This window comes from Physeter macrocephalus, chromosome 2, assembly GCF_002837175.3.
Source record: "Physeter macrocephalus isolate SW-GA chromosome 2, ASM283717v5, whole genome shotgun sequence".
NCBI lineage: Eukaryota > Metazoa > Chordata > Mammalia > Artiodactyla > Physeteridae > Physeter > Physeter macrocephalus.
Window position 1 is genome coordinate 48,492,712 of NC_041215.1, and position 19,785 is coordinate 48,512,496.

Consider the following 19,785-nt stretch of genomic DNA (forward strand, 5'->3'; position numbering starts at 1 on the left):
TGGTACTATATCTACAGTAAAATATTCTATTTAAGTTCTAGCTTATAGCCTACCTAATAAATGTTTCTTTATTTTCTTAGAGCTATATGTCACCAAGATCACACTTTTTTGCCTCATTTTCAGTCCTATCACTCAATCACTCAAAACAATACATGATACTGCTGCCATGTACGCTGGGTCTTCTCTAGTCTCGGGCTAGTATCAGTTCAATATCTTTTAATATTCCCTTCCTGGTTATGCATTATCCTTGCTTGATGCCTAGACTCAGCACATTGTGTACAACTAGGTTGTTTCCATTTCTATCTTCTATTTTACCAGAAGTTATCTGACAGCTTGTATCTATTGTAAGTGATGTGCATTAAAACAAGATTGCTCTCCATCTGCTAGAAAGTAAAGCAGTGGTTTCTATTGTAACCATGTGTAGGGAGAAAATGAGTCAGTTCCTTAGAGTAGTGAAGTGTACTGTGCAAGACAGTGAACTATTAAGCAATCATACTCGATCACTACTGAAATTTAAAATCCTGAACCACAGAATCATAGACAAAATTTTGCAGTTCATATTTTCAAAAGAGAAAAGGTCATGAGGGAAAATAATATCAATAAATAACAGCGATAATAATAACAATAATAATAACAATGAGAATGTTTTGTTATGAAATAGAAACTTTTATGTGGATCCTCTTCATTTAATTGAATTCCTTCTGTCCAGCAGTTTATAACTAATCAGGACCACTAAAGCAAGGTTTTCCGGGTTCAAATCCTGACTTAATTACTTGGTAACTGTGTGACACTTAGTATTTTATCTCTCTCCACCTCAGTTTCCTGATCTGTAAAACGGGTATAATAAAAAATGCATATCTCATATGCTTTTGTGAAAAATAAATGGCTTATAAAAAAACATGGCAGATAGGGTAAACACAAAATCTCCAAAGTAGTCATAATAGACATGGTGCTCAATGGCATTTTGTTATAAATATCCTCAGTAGGGCAAAGTTGGTTGGAAAAGATGAAACATATGTAAGGAAAGAATAGGAAAAACCTTCTTCTGATTACTAATTAATTTTCAGATGTGTGTGTGTGTGTGTGTGTTTCCATTTAAAATCACTGGAGGTTTCCCAAAATTCCACAAATGACGTGCAATGCAAAGTTTCCCAGGACAGCGGAAATAATTGACGTGTTTGAGGATAATAGCACTATCATTCTTTCTGCATTGCTTGGTACAGCAGAATGCAGGAACAGAAATTACAAGGGCAATAGCAACAGAATTACAGCTGTTATGTAGTAAGGGAGAGAATCACTTAATACATCAAAATTGATAACAGGAACCAGCAAGTCCGACATCGACTAGATTCAAATGTAGGAGTAGAGACAAGGTTTGAGGACAGGTAGGCACAGAAAAAAGAGTCCAAGTTTGAACAGAGAAAAACTGTTGCTACTCTGGCTAAAGATGGTATTAATATTATATTCATGATGGATTTTTAGTTACCAATTATACAAACTTTTAATTATAGGGTACCTATATATCATTTGTGAATATGTCTACGTACTCCTATTCCTATTAATTAGTATATAGCAATATCTATTCCATGATGTGGGTTTAGATCTTCTCTTCCAAAATTGTGCTATCTTTTTTTTTTTCAAATCTGCTGTTTGCTTTATGAAGAGGTATGAGGACTAAGTAAACCCAACAATCCTGAAATGGTAGATATGAAAATGAAGCTCATGTAACTCACATAAGTCATTTCTGCATAGGGAAATACCCTTTTGGGGGCAACCAAGCCATCAAACCTAGAAAATGACACCTAGGTGTCCATCATGGGTGAGTCAGCTAGTCCTTACTTAGGCTTAAAATGTGACTCTCTCCTCATTCTGCTTTCTCTGATAATCCCTCATCATCTGATTTTTCTCACTGCTCTTGCTGCCAGCCAGTCTCACATTGAGCTTTAACTATAGATAAAGCCAGTTATGAGGCCACTGGCCCTCTCAGCCTCTAAAGTTATTTCTTTCTGAAACTGTAACTTGAATGGTAAGAAAAGTGCAAGTGAACTACTTTCTACTCCACAGAAAAATGTTAGTGTTTACCTACCTCTTTTTTCTCAGCCAGTACTAGCAATTATATGTTTAAAATTGAGAGTAAATACTCCTCTCAGATGTCAGCATATTAACAAAGGCTGACTATGCATGGGAAAATAGAGTCCCATTATTATAATCATGGAAAGAGATGGTGGGGGAGATTACTTTCTTCTGTCCTTGTAAGTTATACATGTAGGGACACAATCCAAACATTCTTTAATTGTACTCCTGTGGCTTTATAAGACCTAATGATGCTTTCTAAAGGTGTTTGGTTTCTATTTAGGGGGTAGCTGAGGCAAGAAGGAGACTTGGGCTCTCCCAGAGTTCATAGCTTAGCAATATACAGAGAACAGAGAAGAAAGGCATTTTTGGAATTTGTAATTGAATGAGAACATGGAAGTCCTAGATGTCAATACTAAAGTAGAAAAGATAGAATTATTCTGAAATTGTCATTTGTTTCCTGATTGATCTGCAATTACACTAATATAATCACTCACAACACAGTTCTTTTTCTTTCTTTAAAAAAAATTAATAGACTTCATTTTTAGAGCATTATGTTTATAGCAAATTGAGTAGATACAGAGTCTCCTTTCTTTCTCACTCACAGTTCCCCTATTAGTAACATTTTGTATTACTGTGTTACATTTGTTACAATTCATGAAAGGATATTGATGTATTATTATTAACTGAGCACATAGTTTACTCTTTGTGTTGTATCGTTATTTATATGGGTTTTGGCAAACGCATAATGGCTGGTATTCACCATTACGGTATCAAACAGAATAGTTTCCTTGCCCTAAAAATTCTCTTTCACCGGGCTTCCCTGGTGGTGCAGTGGTTGGGAGTCCGCCTGCCGATGCAGGGGACGCGGGTTCGTGCCCCGGTCCGGGAAGATCCCACATGCCATGGTGCGGCTGGGCCCGTGAGCCATGGCCGCTGAGCCTGCACGTCCGGAGCCTGTGCTCCGCAATGGGAGAGGCCACAACAGTGAGAGGCCCGCGTACCACACACACACAAAAAAATTCTCTTTCACCTGTTCATCCCTCCCTACTCTCCTGCCCCAACCAGTTTCCCTTTCCCAGAATATCATATAGTTTATTCCTTTAAATTTTCAGCAACCAATTCTGTGTCATTTCTATTCATCTTCATGGAGTTGATACATAAACAAATTTACAGGTGCCCCATGTTGAGATACAAAATTCTCACACTGCATATTCCTAAGTGCCATTTTCCTCAGGGCTGAGTATCCAGTTTTCTGGACGAATGCTGGCACAACACAAACCCCCATCTACCTCATCTTAAAACTCCCTAGCCTAAAGCTGATTCATTGCTGGCACAGAGCAGTGGATAAGCGTGTAGGCTACTGAGTGACATTGCTAGTTTGAATCCTTACTGCAGTACTTACTAGCCCTTTAACTCTGGGCAAATAATTTACCTCTCTCCAAGATTCATCTTTAAAAGAAGATAGTGTTACTAAGTACCTCACAAGACACTGTGAAGATTAAGTTGATCAATGCAGAGGAAATGAACAATAACTGGCCCAAAGTAAACAGTCAGTAACATTGTTGTGGATATTAATCTCTTTCTTTCTCTATCTCTGCCTCTCAAAGAAAAATGGACCCTATCAGAAGGGCAAATTCCCATTTTGATGTAGAACAAGAAAAATAAGATAAAGAAAAACTAGTTAATTGACTCTACTTCTCCATATGCAAGAGTAAAATAGTTTAGTGTTTATTTAGGTAAATGATGATAGAGTGACTCGAAGTTCTGGGGTACTTGAGGTAATATATGAGAACATGCTCAGTAAAATCAGCTCCATCATGTAGTTTACAACAGCACAGATGAGCTCACCATGAACTCCCTGTGGTGTATTCACCATCAATTCGAGAAGCACAAAGGGGCAGAGCAGGATGCTCCATAAAGTTTGCATTATAATTTGTCTTTGGTGGCTTACATATGCTTCTACAATATGAACACTAAGAATGTTATTATGACAAACATATAATGTAATATCATTTCTAATTCAAACTTTTAATAAGACTATCTCCTGGAAATGCCACAGCTCAGATATAACTTTTAGAAAATACTATTAATTACAGGTGTTTAAGTCAGGGATTTTGATCCTTTAAATTGACTTATTACTGGCAAAAATAAATATTTCTAGTTCATGTGGGGAAAATGGGATTTTGGTTTTAATCACAATTAATCATACTTTAGCCTTTAATCCTATAGATTATGAAACAAAGAATTTTTATGAGCTATTGATATGCACTATTATTTATCTTAATATAGCTAATGTTAAGAAATACATTTAAATTATTCTTTAAACAAAGCAATATTAAGTTGTCTGATACATGAAATAACTCTATAAAAAATTAATTAAAAAAAAGTCATGGCTTACATTTTTTTTCTTTATTAAGTGAACTTGAATTTATGTATTACCATGTATCTGTTTATTCAGTTCAGTTACTTATCTGAATAATAGAAACATATACAGATCAAAGAGTAAGAAGATCTAAAAGAAGGCAGTGTCCAGCAGCTAGTCTAACTAGTAATTGCCTTATCATCAATCACCTAAACCTTTGTCTCTCTTATTTATTGGGAAGTCACTAAAGATCTTGACAGTTTCTTTCCCTGTGGAATAAACTAGGACTTTCTCTTTAAATTTGGCAAACTTCAAGATCAAAATACACACTTGCTAGCCACAGTTTCAATAATTGCCTTGGTAAAGTGAGTATCACCTTCACTGATGTTATTGATGCAGTTTTGACTGCCATCTTTGTCATCATCATCATCGTCATCATCTCCATTGCCATCCTTATCTAGTATTCACAGGGCTTTGATAAAGAACCTTAAAATATCCATCAGGAAAAATACAATTTTACTCTCAAATACAGGAAAATTTGCAATCCACAGCAAATATTCCCATGACATTGAATACATGCATCTCTGTTCCATTCTCACTGAAATTATCTGTTTTGTTTTCCAGTTTTTCTTTCTCCCAACAGAAACTTGATTATGTTCAGATAGTCATCATTCCTCATATCCCCATCACTACCAAAGTCCACACAATTCAGGGGAAATTGAACCCACTTTCAGATCTTGGGGTGAATTTTGATTAATACAAATCCAAAGAGCATATGTGATTCCCCCAGCCATCAATACTGCTCCAGGTATAAGAAAGCAACCTTATGTAGCCATTCAGAATGAAGTAATGGATTTTTAGTCCATATTTAGGGGCCAGGTTTCTTTCTCTTTTTTGCTGCATGAGAATAAGGAAGCAATTTTTCCTTAGTTGCTGCTGGCAGCAACCTTGTGACCATGAGGGAAAAGGAACTGGGGTGTGGCTGTGGATAGCAAAGCAGACATAATGGAAGAGATGTGGCTTTCTGATGATGTTTAGGTATCAATTCAACCAAGTCTAGATGTAACCAAGCTTGTTCTTCTCTGGCCTTCCTTTTTTTTTTTTTTTTTGGCCGTGCTACATGGCTTGTGGGATCTTAGTTCCTCAACCAGGAATTGTGAACCTGGGCCCTTGGCAGTGAAAGTGTGGAGTCCTAACCACTGGACTGCCAGGGAATTCCCCTCTGGCCTTCCTCTTTAGTGAGAAAACAAATTAACTTATTTAAGCCAGATGGAGTTAGGATTTCTAGTGTCAAAAGTATTCTAAAATGTACTGAACCTTATAATACTATATTTATACTATTCAACTGCCTTTTTTTTCTCTTCTACCTCTAGTGTTACCCTCTCATCAATACTTCATTTTGCCCTCCACTCTCGGGTTGAATTTCTACAAACATTACATGTATTTAGAGTACGCACCAAAATAAACAAACAAAAAGGATAAATAATGGTCTAGTGTGTATCAAATAAAATCTAAGACACTCAGTCTGGCAAGACAAGACCTTCCATGGGTTGGGAGTGGTAGTGAGATCTTAAGAAACACAAATAGAGGAAGAAGACTCGTTCTGATGTCTGAAAAGAGTGAAAATAAAATCTCACGGTATCTCTAGCCCTTTCAGAGGAGAGGGTGCTTAGGTTCTAGGAATATGGCACCAGTTATTTAGTGAAATTTTTCCAATGTAGAGATGCCTATTATTTCACTCATTGACCAGGGTATAATCTACTTGTTTCTCTGATTATATATCAGCCAGGCAAATTTTTAATAGATGATTTATATTTGTGAATGTCTCAAGAGGAAAGATGAATTTAATAAAAATGACTCATTTAAGGTAAAGCGATAAACCTAAATTCTGAGCATTCAGGGGAATATAAAACACTTTGGAAAAAGATGAACCCACTCAATTTAAAATACTTTTCAGAAACAAAGGCTTTGAAATGCTAACCTGATCTACATTTAATTTGTTTCAGTAACCAGAAAACAATATATATATAATATATATTATATATATACATATATATTATGGAATCAGACAGTGATTACAATGGCAGAGACAGTCATCTGTCAACCAGATACTTATACCCACCCTCATTTCCAAAATCTGAAGTGGTTGACAACTTCTCAGCTAGAAACCATGTTATCTAGCTCCCTTGCCTCCAGATGTGATTAAATGACTAGATGTCACTTTCAGTCTTAAAACAGCCGATGTGCCTTTCCTTTCCCATCAAAAATCAGAAGATTCTGAGGCCCTGAAGGATGTAGAAACCACAAAACAAACAAAACAAAAGGAACCTCCTGAATCAACACATGGAGAAAAGCTGCCTAATAAATAGAACACTGGTCTCTAACTTGAGCAAACAGGAAACACATTTCTATTGTGCTATCCACTGAAATTTATAGTACCAAGTTTTACCACAACAAATTCAGCAGTTGTTACCACAAGGATAGAACTACCTTAATAAGAATCTAGACTGCATAACATTGGCTTAATGGTAAGGCAGCAGCAGCAGGGTACTTGTTCAGGACTGAAAATGCTCAAGGTTAAAACACTTGACTAAAAATGTCCTTTGTGAAATCTTGGAGAATACCTTGGAAGGGAAAACGAGTGCTTATTGAGCACTGTGGGTTTAAAGGAAGAAGTTTAAAAGTATAATAGTAGTTGTATTAGTTACTGCATGCTTTTTTTGGTAAGATATTACCAAAAAAAAAAAAAAAAAAAGAGTCTAAGTTAGAATTGCCTGTTTGATGGCAAAAAATGAAAGGAAAGCCAAAACTGGGGCCTCCCAGGTTTAGAAAAGCCAATTGCTTCTAGAACCTGAATAGTAAGAAAAACTATTGCAAATGGCTTTGAGCAACAAAAGCCAATTAAGATTGCTCAAATTCCTTCTGAAGGAATTTATCCTTCAGACAAAAGGTATTTATTTCCCACTGAATCATTGTTTTCAGGCCTCAAAGTGACCACTAGTATGCTGAAAGAGAACACTAAGAAAGTGAGGTGGAAATAAATAATTTGATAATTATTTCTAAACTATAACCAAGTGTGGTTATTGGTATATAGAAGTAATGGGAAGCAAAGAAATAAAAAAAATCTACTAATTTTCAAGGGAATTTGTAACTTCAAAAGCCAAGAGCCTAGCTTACAAGATCCTTTGTCTCTTCAAACCTTAAAGCAACTTGAAAGGAACAACAATCTGTGAAATACCCCCAAGGGAGAGGATATTCCCCACTGACAACTTTAGATGTAGTATTCAGCACAGCAGACTAGAAAGAACCTCCCAGTGGAAGCATAGATAAAGGAGAACAATGGACAAGGGCAAGTGTTTCAGGGAAAAGAAGTTTTCCCTGAAACATTCCCTGAAACAGAAGGTCTTCACTTTACTTGCCTGGCAGACTCCATTACTGCTCTATCCCAATGACTACTGTGCTTCCTTCTAAATGGATATTTTTTGCTATTTTATGACTGGTCCATCAATTTATATATCTTGTCTTTTGGTTCATACTTTGCTGTACAACAAGCAGCAACAAAAGGACTCGATAGAGAGGACTGCACATCACCTACAGATCCTCTACTTTGACTTAATTGTAGTGGATTCTATGTATGGAAAGAAGAATGCATATGGATATTTGGTAACAGAAGAGAAGACTTTGGCTGAGATGGCAAAGTATTCATTGGAAATGTACGCTCCCACTTTCATCCTATGGTGTTGTCATGGGCAAGCAACTGCATGTCCTTTGCCCATTTTTGAATTGGGTTGGTTTTTCTGCTGTTGAGTTGTATGAGTTATTTATATATTTTTGGATATTAACCACTTATATATATTGTTTGCAAATATTTTTTTTTCTCATTCTGTAGGTTGGCTTTTCACTTTGTTGATGGTTCCTTTTACTATTTAGAAACTTTTAAGTTTGATATATTTCCACTTGTTTATTTTTTATTTTGTTGTTTGTGCTTTAGGTGTCATATTAAAAAATTGATTGCCAAGTCCCATGTCAAGAAGTTTTATTCCTAAGTTTCCTTTTAGGAATTTCATGGTTTCAGGTCTTACATTTAAGTCTTTAATCCATTTTGAGTTAATTTTTGTGAGTTATATAAGATATGGGTCCAGCCTCATTAGTTTACATATGAATATCCATTATCCTAGCACTATTTATCAAGGAGATCGTCTCTTCTCCATTAAGTATTCTTGGCTCCCTTGTCAAAAATATCAGTTGACCGTATATGCTTGCGTTTATTTCTGGGCTCTCAATTCTGTTCCATTGGTCTATGTGTCTATTTTTATTCCATTACCATGCCCTTTTGATGACTGTAGCTTTATAGTAGAGGTTGTAATCAGGAAGTGTGATGTCCCCTGCCTAAGCACAATTTTTACAAGTGCTAACAAAGACAATTATCTAACTAAAACCGAAAGAATACCAAAGACTCTCAAGATTTGCCTTTTCCCTTTGCATGATTAAAAAATATATATATATTGAGTAAAAATCACTTGACATTGGAAAACATTCACTTTGACCCTAAAAGCCAGGTTAATTTCTCCCAAATCAAACCACTGACAGTCTGGCTGAAGGGAAAAAATCAAATTTGGTTCAATATCATACAAGGCTCAGCAGTTAAGTAGAACAAAATTTAACTCAGCAAAAAAGCTGAATGTTGTTGTTTTTACTTTTTGTTCTTGGTTTTTTGTTTGTTTTTTTTAGTTTAATGTGATTATAATGTATATGGTAAAATCCTGAATTTATGTTATGTGTTCAAGTACTTATTTTATTGTTTTTAAATTTTGTCCTTTCCTTTGTGGTATTTAAACCAAGATTCTCTCAAAAAAAATTTTTTTTAGTAACGTTTATGCCCAATCCATTATTTATCTCAGAAATGACAAATAAATTACTGCTTAATATTTTGTTTATTATCTATAAGCTTGGGGGGTAAACTATAGTAACCGTATCTCCTGATTGTAATAGTTGATATTTGATGCATAACTCTGCTATACTCCAAGCTTCATAAGAGAATAGATTATATCATTATCTTTGATGCCCTGATCAAACCTGAGCGCTACAGGAAAGTTGTCCATTTATTTTCAAAAGCAGTAACACTGGCTTATTACTACCTCTTGTTTTCATAGAACTTTGCAGGTAGCAAACAATTAGAAATAAATTTTAACTACTTGAAAATATAAAATTATTCTTTTCTAGTAACAGCACAACTTCTTCCAGTAGGTAAACTACTCTTTGGCGAGAGTAAGAAAGTTTTCATGCCACCTTAGAATCATTTTATAAGTGAAACAATAATTTACTTAACATTACCCCAGTGGCTTAGAAATGTTCACATAGCTTACAAAAGTGTTAGAAAATCTGATAGAATAAAAGCTCCCATCAGCTTCTTAAACTATATCTTTAAAGACATAGTGGAGTGCTATCCACAGTGTCCCCACCCCAGCCTCTTCTCAGTACTGTAGAAAAAGTTACAGAAAGCAAAGAAACAAAAATCAACTGTAATTTGCCTTGAAAAGTGGTAAGAAAAATATTCCTCAGAATGAGTTTTAACAATCTGGGCTAAAAGGAAATGGAGGAACTCTCAGAGAAGGTGAAATGAAGGGTTGGAAAATAGTATTTGTACATATTCCAAACAGGTTTAGCTAAGTGAAAAGAGGTCCCTCAGTGCCTGAGAAGAACAAAGACAAAGGGCTGCACATGAGAAAGGACTACCATAATACAGTGTCTGTAGAAGATGATGTTGGTTCATAATCCATTTTTCATTCTTCTATGTTATCATATATTTGCTCCCATGTCGCACTGTCTTTCACATGCAGATGGTAAAAATCGTCTATTGCTGTCTCATTTAGGTTGGCATGTACCCAGTTGTGACCAAGAAGACACGAGGGAATATCTGCTTTGGGAGCTCTTCCATACCCAAGGAAGAAATAATGCTGTTTTTTAACTGAATACCATGTTTCTACATGGGATCCCTGAGACTTCAGTAGCCGTCTATGACCACAGGGGTATTAATTTGAAAAGCACACACTGAAGATAACATCACAGAATAAAGAGGTAGGAGGAACCCAGGTGGTTAATGCTATTGTTGAGCCAATAAATTAACCAAACCAGGGACTGTCCTAAATCTAGATTTTTAGGTGAAATAATAAATTCCTTCATAATTTAGTCTGTGCACAGCTTTTCTGTTACTTTATCTATTTGAGTGGTCAGCATTAATCAGTGAGAATTCAGAGAAGATATGTCTTTAATAGGGAGTGGCTAGAAGGCTGGGAAGACATTAAGTATAATTACTAGAAATAAATTCTTAAACTCAGGAATTTAGAGATAAGTTTAACAAACACTGAAAACTTATAGAGTAAAAAAAAGAGACAGAGAGAACAGCAAAGAGAACAAACAGAGATGTAGAATGTTCTGCATTATTTTGACATTGTGAACGATATGACTCAAAAACACACAGTGGGAGTTAAATCAATGTGGGTTAAGGTTCCAGTAAAGGCTGTACTGAACATAATAAGTCACTCTTAGTTGTTCTTCCATATTCCCAGGCTAATTATAATATAATAGAATAATCATTTGTAACTGAAGGAGACAGTAATTAAAGGCAATGCCATACATAAACCTCCACTTGAGGAAATGTCTGTGGAGGAATTTGGAAAGAGGTTGAACCTAGAGAAAATTAATTAATGAGAAGAAAAAAATTAACTCATATAAAAGACAGTTCATATGGATTTATACTTTTGAATGTGCCTCTGAACCACTAACTTTAGGCAAAATAGTGCAGACCATGAAACACATAACTGTATATTCATGTTGCCTTGCCTTTTCACATCGGTAACTTCTGAAAGGAACTTTGGATTGAAAAGTGGCAGGTGATAACTCTCCTAAGGCACTTAGTAATTTGGCCTAAAATAGGTAGATGACAATTTCTTAGATAATTCTCTATTCTAAATCCAAGATTGTTAGGATCACACAGAGAAGGGAGTAGTAGTGTAAAATGGGGAATATGCACATAGATATTTAGATAGCTTATAGATAAATAAAAAGAACTATAGCTAGTGCTATAATGATATCCACTTGAATTTTGATACAGGTAAGAAAACACATAGGTAAAATTTTTGAAATAATTAATACAAATTTATAAGACTAAGGTTGTTTTCATTATACTGCATTAATCACCCACTGAGTATAAGGAGAAGTGGACAAGTAACTTCCTTGGCATTCTCTTACATATAAATGAATTTGGAGGTCTGCCCACCTGAGTACTACTACTATCTTCAGGACCAAGACTGTCTCAAAAATAAATTAACAGACCAAAATATACTTTTAGCGGTTCATTTTGTTCCTAAATCTTTAAAAAAGAAAAAAGAAAAAGTTTAAATTCAGGATGCACAAATTACAGGGAAATTACAGCAGGGCAATACAGAAATTCAGGAAATGATTATTGGAGCTAATAAAATGTTTCCATGTTTTTCTGAGTTTTCTTCTAATGAAGAGGAATATACAAGAAGATACTGAGAGAAACTAAGTTTACATTATTTTCAAGAAACATCTCTCTCCTTGAACAATAGGGAGTTGCATCTGATTGTGGGAATGAGACATGGCTATATTGCAACGGTTAAGGATACAGGAAATATCTATCTATCTAATCTATCTATCTAGATATAGATAATGTTTCTGTGCACGGGTATGCAGGTATGTGTAGAGGGTAGTTCTTCCTTAAAAAGTCAGGACCCAAAATTTGCAACATATCAAAATATGAATATGAATTTCAAAAGATTAGGGGCAGTCATGAATTGTAGATGAGCATCCAACCCTCCAAGACTGATACTTCCAAGAGGAGAAAACAATACATAAGGGGATATCTTTAGATACTTCCTAATGTTCAAACCCACAGAAACTTCAGATTCATATGAATCCTCAAATCAGTAGATAGTGGTTAGCTGCAGGGGTGCAATCTATAGCTTTAATTTGCCTACAGTGTACAGTAGTACTGCCTTACCCATGGGGGATACATTACAGGACCTCCAGTGAATGCCTGAAACCATGGATAGTACCAAACCATATATATATATAGCTGTCCCTCAGTATTTATGGGAGGCAGGTTCCGGAAGCCTCCATGGATACCAAAATCCACTCTCTTACATAAGATTGAGTACTACAATAAATATAGTCAGCTCTCCATATCCATGGTTTCAACCAACCATGGGGTGAAACTTCAAGTTGAATCCATGGATGTGGGTCCATGGTTAGTTGAATCCTTGGATATAAAACCCACAGACACAAAACCTGCAGATATGAAGGGCTGACTGTATGTGTTTCCTATACATGTATACATATGGTAAAGTTTAATTTATAAATTAGCCACAGTAAGAGATTAACAACAATAATAAAATAGAACAATTAGAACAATACATTATATAATACCGTAATGAAAGTTTTGTGACTGTGGTCTCTCTCTCTCAAAATATCTTATTGTATAAATATAATGCCTTTTCCATCTTAACTAACCGCTTATGCACTGCAGCCATAACTTTTGCAGTTTCAGGCATAACAGCAAAACTAGCATGAATTTCTTTTTCCGTCTTCACAATTTCATGGATAGAAGATTTGTTCTTGCCATACATATTAGCACCTTGGCATTTTTTTTTTCTTTTCGTGTTAAGTTGAGAACTTTCACCTTTTCATTTAAAGAAAGCACTTTATGGCTTCTCTTTTGCATATCCAAATTCAGCATCACTGCTTTTGTGCTTTGGGGCCATTATTAAGTAAAATAAGGGTTACTTGAACACAAGCACTGAGATACTGTGACAGTGGATCTGATAACGTAGACTACTAAGTGACTAATGATCAGGGCACACCGGACAAAGGGATGATTCACATCTCAGCAGGGACAGAGCTGGATGGCACTACACTACTCCGAACACTGAGTCATTTAAAACTCACAAATTAGTTATTTATGGAATTTTTTCATAGTTCTGGACCATGGTTGACCACAAGTAACTAAAACCACAGAAAGCAAAACTGTGGATAAAGGGGGAACTGCTATAGCCTGACGGATTTAATAGCCAAAACTCTGCAACAATTCTACTGTCTGACTGCAAGTGCCTAGTGAGTGCAGGCTGTAACTTGGAACCTGGGCTGGCTCTACGGGCCACCTCATGGATGTGAGGAATTTGGTATCTATCCCAAGGCTCCCCTTGTTACAAAACTTCTTTCATGGTCATAGGCAGACCTACTTCATTTTCTAGCTTCCAACATTCACACAGCATCTCAGATTAGAATTTCATTAGTCAGTCCTGCTCCTTGATAGCTGTTAACTTTGATTCTATTTTTCTCAGCCATGACTAGTTTTCACCAACAGTGGGGATCCAGGTGGGTGTTGAGAAAGGGTTTATTACCTATTAAATACTGTCAATCACTCCTGTGTGAATTCAACTTCTGAGACTTAAGTTTCAGTCCTCCTCTGCCTCCTGGCAGATGGACCGCTTTCATAAAGAACAAAGACAACACACTTTTCCCCTTAATACTGACATGCGGTCATGGATTCACAAATAAATCCTACAGATCACTCTGCCATTCATTCTCAACAAGTCAAAAGTCCATCCTACATAGAAAAAGGGTATACATAGTACTTGGAACATAGTCAATTTCTGCTGTTTCACATGATATGAGGGATTTCCCTTCTCCCTCAATTTGGCCATCTCACATAACTTTACTGAATATGAGTTCTATACATGGTACCCCAAGTCCCCCAAAATATTTTCCTCAAATTTTCAAATCCAACTTCATCCCTAAAAATATCTCTTCAATTTTACTCTGTTTTTCTAATATTTATAATCCTTAGGATTAATTGATCCTCTCTTTTGCAATAGTGTTGTAACGATTTGATAATTATGGTGAAATGTATTCTTGTATCAAGCTTAGTATGATGATTTTAATTTAATAGGAAACTTAGAGCCACACCCTAGAACCAAAATTGTATACTAGTTCCACTCCTGTCCTCAGTTACAACCCTCATCAGACTCAAACACTATATGGTTTATTACTGAAAACATTTAATATTAAAAAATACAGTTCAACTGACAAAGGTAACTGTGAAGGGATTTTATTCTTTACCTTTATCTTTTGAAAGACCTTCAAGGTAATCCAAACATATCTTTCACAACATAAATTATGAAAATGGTTTCCTCTGCTACTTTCTTCCCTATACCTACAGTTACTCTGTACTTTTTATCCTCCGGCATCATATATACATTTCATCTTTACTCCCAAGCCATATCACTTTATTTTCTCATTTCCCCTCCTTTTACTTAGTACTTGATTACATAATAATTTAGTCTATATGAAGTAAGTCATTTAAGGAGCATTTGCAGTACAAAGAGAATTGGGCTGGAAATGAAAAGATCATCTTTAATGAGGTGGAATATTGGTCTCATCACTCAATTCACAACAGTATTGTAAGTGTTGGAAAGATTAGTAGTTATATTTGAGGCAACATGAAAAAGAGAACTTCACATATTCTACAACTCAAAAAGTATTAAAGTGCTTTATATGTTTGGCATTATTTAATCCTCACAACAGCCCTTTAGTGGATTATCACTATTCATATTTTTAAGGTAAGAAAATAAAGATACAAAGAGGCTCAACATCACACAGCTAGTAACTAGGCAGGATTTGATCCTAGGGAGAGTGACTTCAGATTAAATTTGTAATCATTAAACAAGCAGAGCTCTAATAATAGCTACCAGAAAAGTTATTTTTGATATTGGTTGGGCTATAATCTCTACGCTACCTTCAAACTCTAATGACTGTATAGAAATAATTTTAGAAATTTCTTCAAGAAACCACTGGAAGAAAATATTGCTAAAATTTGAAATGAAGAAGAAAATCTCAAGAAATATCTCCAGAAAAATAGCCTGAATTAATGAGTCAATATAAACATCATGAAAACAAAGAAAATGAATAAAAAATGTTTATAAACAATCTCTTCCTGGCAAATTTGGATTGGAGCCTGGCCCAAGTCATACTGATAGTCTAGAGAAAATTACTAATCTATATTCAACCTGTGGAGAAGTAGAAAATAAATTTAAAAATTTTAGAATGATAATAATGATAATATTGTAAAACTTCTTAGAGAAAAAGGAAATAGGAGGTTGAGAAAAGTAAAAAGTACAGCCAAGTAAAAAATATTTTTTTTCAATGCAGCCTGTGGGGAGGTAAGGCAAATCTCCAGCCATTTCCATACCTATTAAGGTCAAGCTCTAAGAGTCAGGTCAGACTTTTAAGACATTCTGATGTTTTCTGAAGTTATAACAGACAGAGCCAAAGAAATATACCTCAGACGATTAGGAAAAGGTGGGAGAAATTTCACTGGTGGTGCATGTCCCCTTTAGTAGGTAATGCAGAATTGTTCTAACCTCAACTATTCAAATTACCCTTGAGCTCCCAAAAGTAGAAGTTAAAGGAAAAAAAAAAAAAAGAAAAGAAAAAACCTGCTGTTCCTTCCCTAGACAGCATCACATTAACCCTAGCCAAATTTCGAATACAGTATTAAGAGAAAAATAAATATTTTAAAAAAGTGTTCTATTACAAACAGGATTATATTTATAAAAGAGTAGAGCTTTTCCTCCTCTGATTCCTAGAATTCAGGATTGAAAAACAGTGATAGAGAGACAGAGCAAACTCAAACAAAAAAATTCCAAAGAACCTATTGTGATAAATGATACATGACAAAATTACACTTAAACAGTTACTAGGCCCAAAGGAATCCAGCAGAGAATAAGTACAAACAGTGTGAGGGTTTTCTACTCCTAATTCCTTTGACAAAAATGAAAAAATATGGTTCTTTCATGTAATGACAGGGAGAAATAGGAAGCTTGAGAACATAAAACATGTTGCTTTTCAGAAAGGGAGATGGTGTCACATATATTATATTTCAGGTTGGCAGTTTTATTTGAAAAGGGTCTCTGGATCTTTGTTTTTAAGAATGGGGAAAGATTGGGACTTCCCTGGTGGTCCAGTGGCTAAGTTCCCAATGCTGGGGGCCTGTGTTCGATCCCTGGTGAGGTAACTAGATCCCACATGCTGCAACTAAGACTCAGCACAGCCAAATAAATACGTAATTTTTTTAATTAAAAAAAAAAGGAATGGGGAAGGATAAGAGTGGTATAAAAACAGGAGAAACACAATAGCTTCACCTCAACATTTCTGACAGACAAGACTATCTTAAGGCTAATTTTAAATTCAGTTAGCACATCCAGGGAAAAACACACAAGCAAATATATTTCTAAACAGAGTGCCAAACGAATGTTGTTAGCACATTTGTAATTTTCCAGTTCTTCCTTACTACACTTAACCAACACCCAAACAAATCAGTTTAAATACAACTTCTCTTACTCATGTCTTTTGAAGCATCACTGCAGTCAGATTGAGTCAAGTAACCATCTGCTGCAAATACAAATAGAGCTACATTCAAGAATTATATTACACAGCCTTCCTAGCAAAGCTCTTACGTGCAAGCTGTTCTTGTCAAAATCAGAACCATTGTGATGATGCATCTTAATATTCAATCAGACTTTAAGTAAAGAGTGACAAAAGTCCACATATGGATGACAGCTGTTTCTTCAGTAAATATTTTCCCATTTATTGAATAGGGACTTATGGCAGTTTAGGATATGTTCCATCAGACATTTCAGCCTGAACTGCTTGGGGATGATTAAAACAATAACAAGGATAATATTTTAGTTTTCAAATCTTTGCTACAACTTACATCTGAAAAAAGCACCAGCTCTTCCAACTAAAGTTGTACACTATGCCATTAATTTGAAAGTATCCTTTCCCAATAGTTACTGGTAAAAAAAACTGGCTTTATAGAACTTTATACAATACCATAGTGTTTGTAAAATTAAAGCATAATTCCTATATTAATTTTCTAATTATATGAACAGTTATTGGGAATTTAAACATGTGTACCTATATTTTGAAAAATTATGAAATATTAAAAAAAGATGTATGAGCCTATTAGCTAAAAGAAGTTCAGATAAAATAAGGTCTCTTTTTAACCAACAGAGTGGCTTGCAAAATTGGAAAGTCAAAGAAAAAGTGAAGATGGATTCTGATGATTAATTCAGTAGCTCCATAGTAATATAGTGTTTACACATCAGTAGTTAGAGAAAAAAAACAATGGTTTCAACTAACAAAGACAACCTTAATGTTTTACTAGTACCCTTGAACATGTATTATGCCCCTTTCATAAATCCTAAATGTTGTGCTGGAGCTACGTTTGTTAATAGTCCATCTTTCAGGTAGTATTTTTGAAGTCTGCTAACCACAAGGTCCACTGCTAAATAACTTAAGTCTCCTCTCTTTAACCTAAAACTATGCTGAGGGTCTTCTCTGGCAACCCCAAAGCAATTCTTGGAAGAGTAGTGGGTTGTCTGTGTCTCAGATTAGCCCTGCAATAGTGATGTGTTAAGGAATTGGTATGCCCCAGCTTCTGAATGGTAGATTACAACTTCTTTTTTCCTTCCTGCAATGCAACTGTTCAAATAAACATTAAAAACATTTTATGAGCCTGTCGTCTTATATTCCACAACTCTTGTCAGACTCTGATTTTTTTAAACGGAAATTACTTCAGATCAAACACTATAAATAAGAATTTCTTACCCTGCTATTGGATCTACTGCTATTGCCTTAGGATTATGAAGTTCCAGGTCAATCAGGGTGACACACACAGATCCGTTGTAATTACACACAAAGATCCGGTCACTGACATGGTCCACAAAATAGAGATTTCTGGTGAGCCAGTCAATCGCCATTTGTTGCACATCTGAAAAACACATACACAAAATCACTGAATCACAGGTGCAAATCTAGTATCATAAGCCAAAGAGTACATAAGTCTGCCCAAACCACCACAGAGGATATTTCAAAAGTACAGGTAGTTTTATGATTAAAAAAAATACTGCAAGGATAATTTCTTGCTATGCCAAAGTAAGTAGTTATTCTGTAAAATAATGACTACCTCTTGATACCTTTCTTCTTGCTATCTAAGGACTGAGGATGACCTAGATAAAAGGACAAGGAGTTTCTAAATCCTAAAGAATAGGTATTTACAATAAAATATTTCTCCTAGCTTTTGCATTTGTTCAAATAGTTCATTTAACCCAATGAGCATAAGTGGTTCAGTGACACAGCTAAGTACTTTAGTAGTAAGAGGAGTAAATACTTTTTGGGAACTAAGGTAAACCCTTATTTTCAGATCCTCTTCTATTAAAAAAAAAAAAAAGGAGAGGTAGAAAAGGAGAGCTGTAAATACCTTTATTTACAAAAAGTATCCAATACTTGGAAATAAAGCAAAAGGAAGAATAATATGTTCTTTTGATGGCATATGTAGGCAATGTAAAACAGGATTGCTCAAAGATTGACTAATTCTCTAAAAGAGCACTGTTGAATACTACTTTCTGCAATATTGGAAATATTCTATCATCTATGCTGTACAAGAAAATAACGACTGTGTCTAGTAAGCATTTAAAATGTGGCTAGTGTGACTGAAAAACCGAAACTTTATTGAATTTCACTTTAATTAATTCAAATTTAAATTTAAAAAAAGAGGAAGCTATTGACTCAGATGGATGGTGCAACTCTAGAAGAATGTATCTGTTTTTGGTTTTTTTTAAACATCTTTATTGGAGTATAATTGCTTTACAATGTTGTGTTACTTTCTGATGTATAACAAGTGAATCAGCTATATGTATACATATATCCCCATATCCCCTCCCTCTTGTGTCTCCCTCCCACCCTCCCGATACCACCTCTCTAGGTGGTCACAAAGCACCAAGTTGATCTCCCCGTGTGATGCAGCTGCTTCCCACTAGCTATCTATTTTACATTTGGTAGTGTGTATACTTCAATTGCTACTCTCACACTTCGTCCTAGCCTACACATCCCCCTCCCCATGTCCTCAAGTCCATTCTCTACATCTGCATCTTTATTCCTGTCCTGCGCCTAGGTTCATCAGAACCTTATTTTTTTTTTTTTTTAGATTCCATATATATGTTTTAGCATATGGTATTTGTTTTTCTTTCTCTGACTTACTTCACTCTGTATGACAGACTCTAGGTCCATCCACCTCACTACAAGTAAGTCAATATGTGTCACCTCTTCTTTATCCATTCATCTGTTGATGGACACTTAGGTTGCTTCCATGTCCTGCCCATTGTAAATAGTGTTGCAATGAACATTGTGGTACATGACTCTTTTTCAGTTATGGTTTTCTCAGGGTATATGCCCAGTAGTGGGATTGCTGGGTCATATGGTAGTTA

At 35.3% G+C, this 19,785-nt stretch overlaps 1 protein-coding gene across 1 annotated transcript in view; it reads right to left on the reverse strand.

Annotated features, from left to right (window-relative positions):
- LRP1B (LDL receptor related protein 1B) overlaps positions 1-19,785 on the reverse strand; it is a 1,933,320-nt gene that overhangs the window by 965,918 nt on the left and 947,617 nt on the right. Inside the window, exon 7 of the mRNA XM_024122386.1 lies at positions 18,128-18,290. Within this exon, the coding sequence (XP_023978154.1) occupies positions 18,128-18,290 (163 nt within the window). The remainder of the gene's footprint in view (positions 1-18,127; positions 18,291-19,785) is intronic.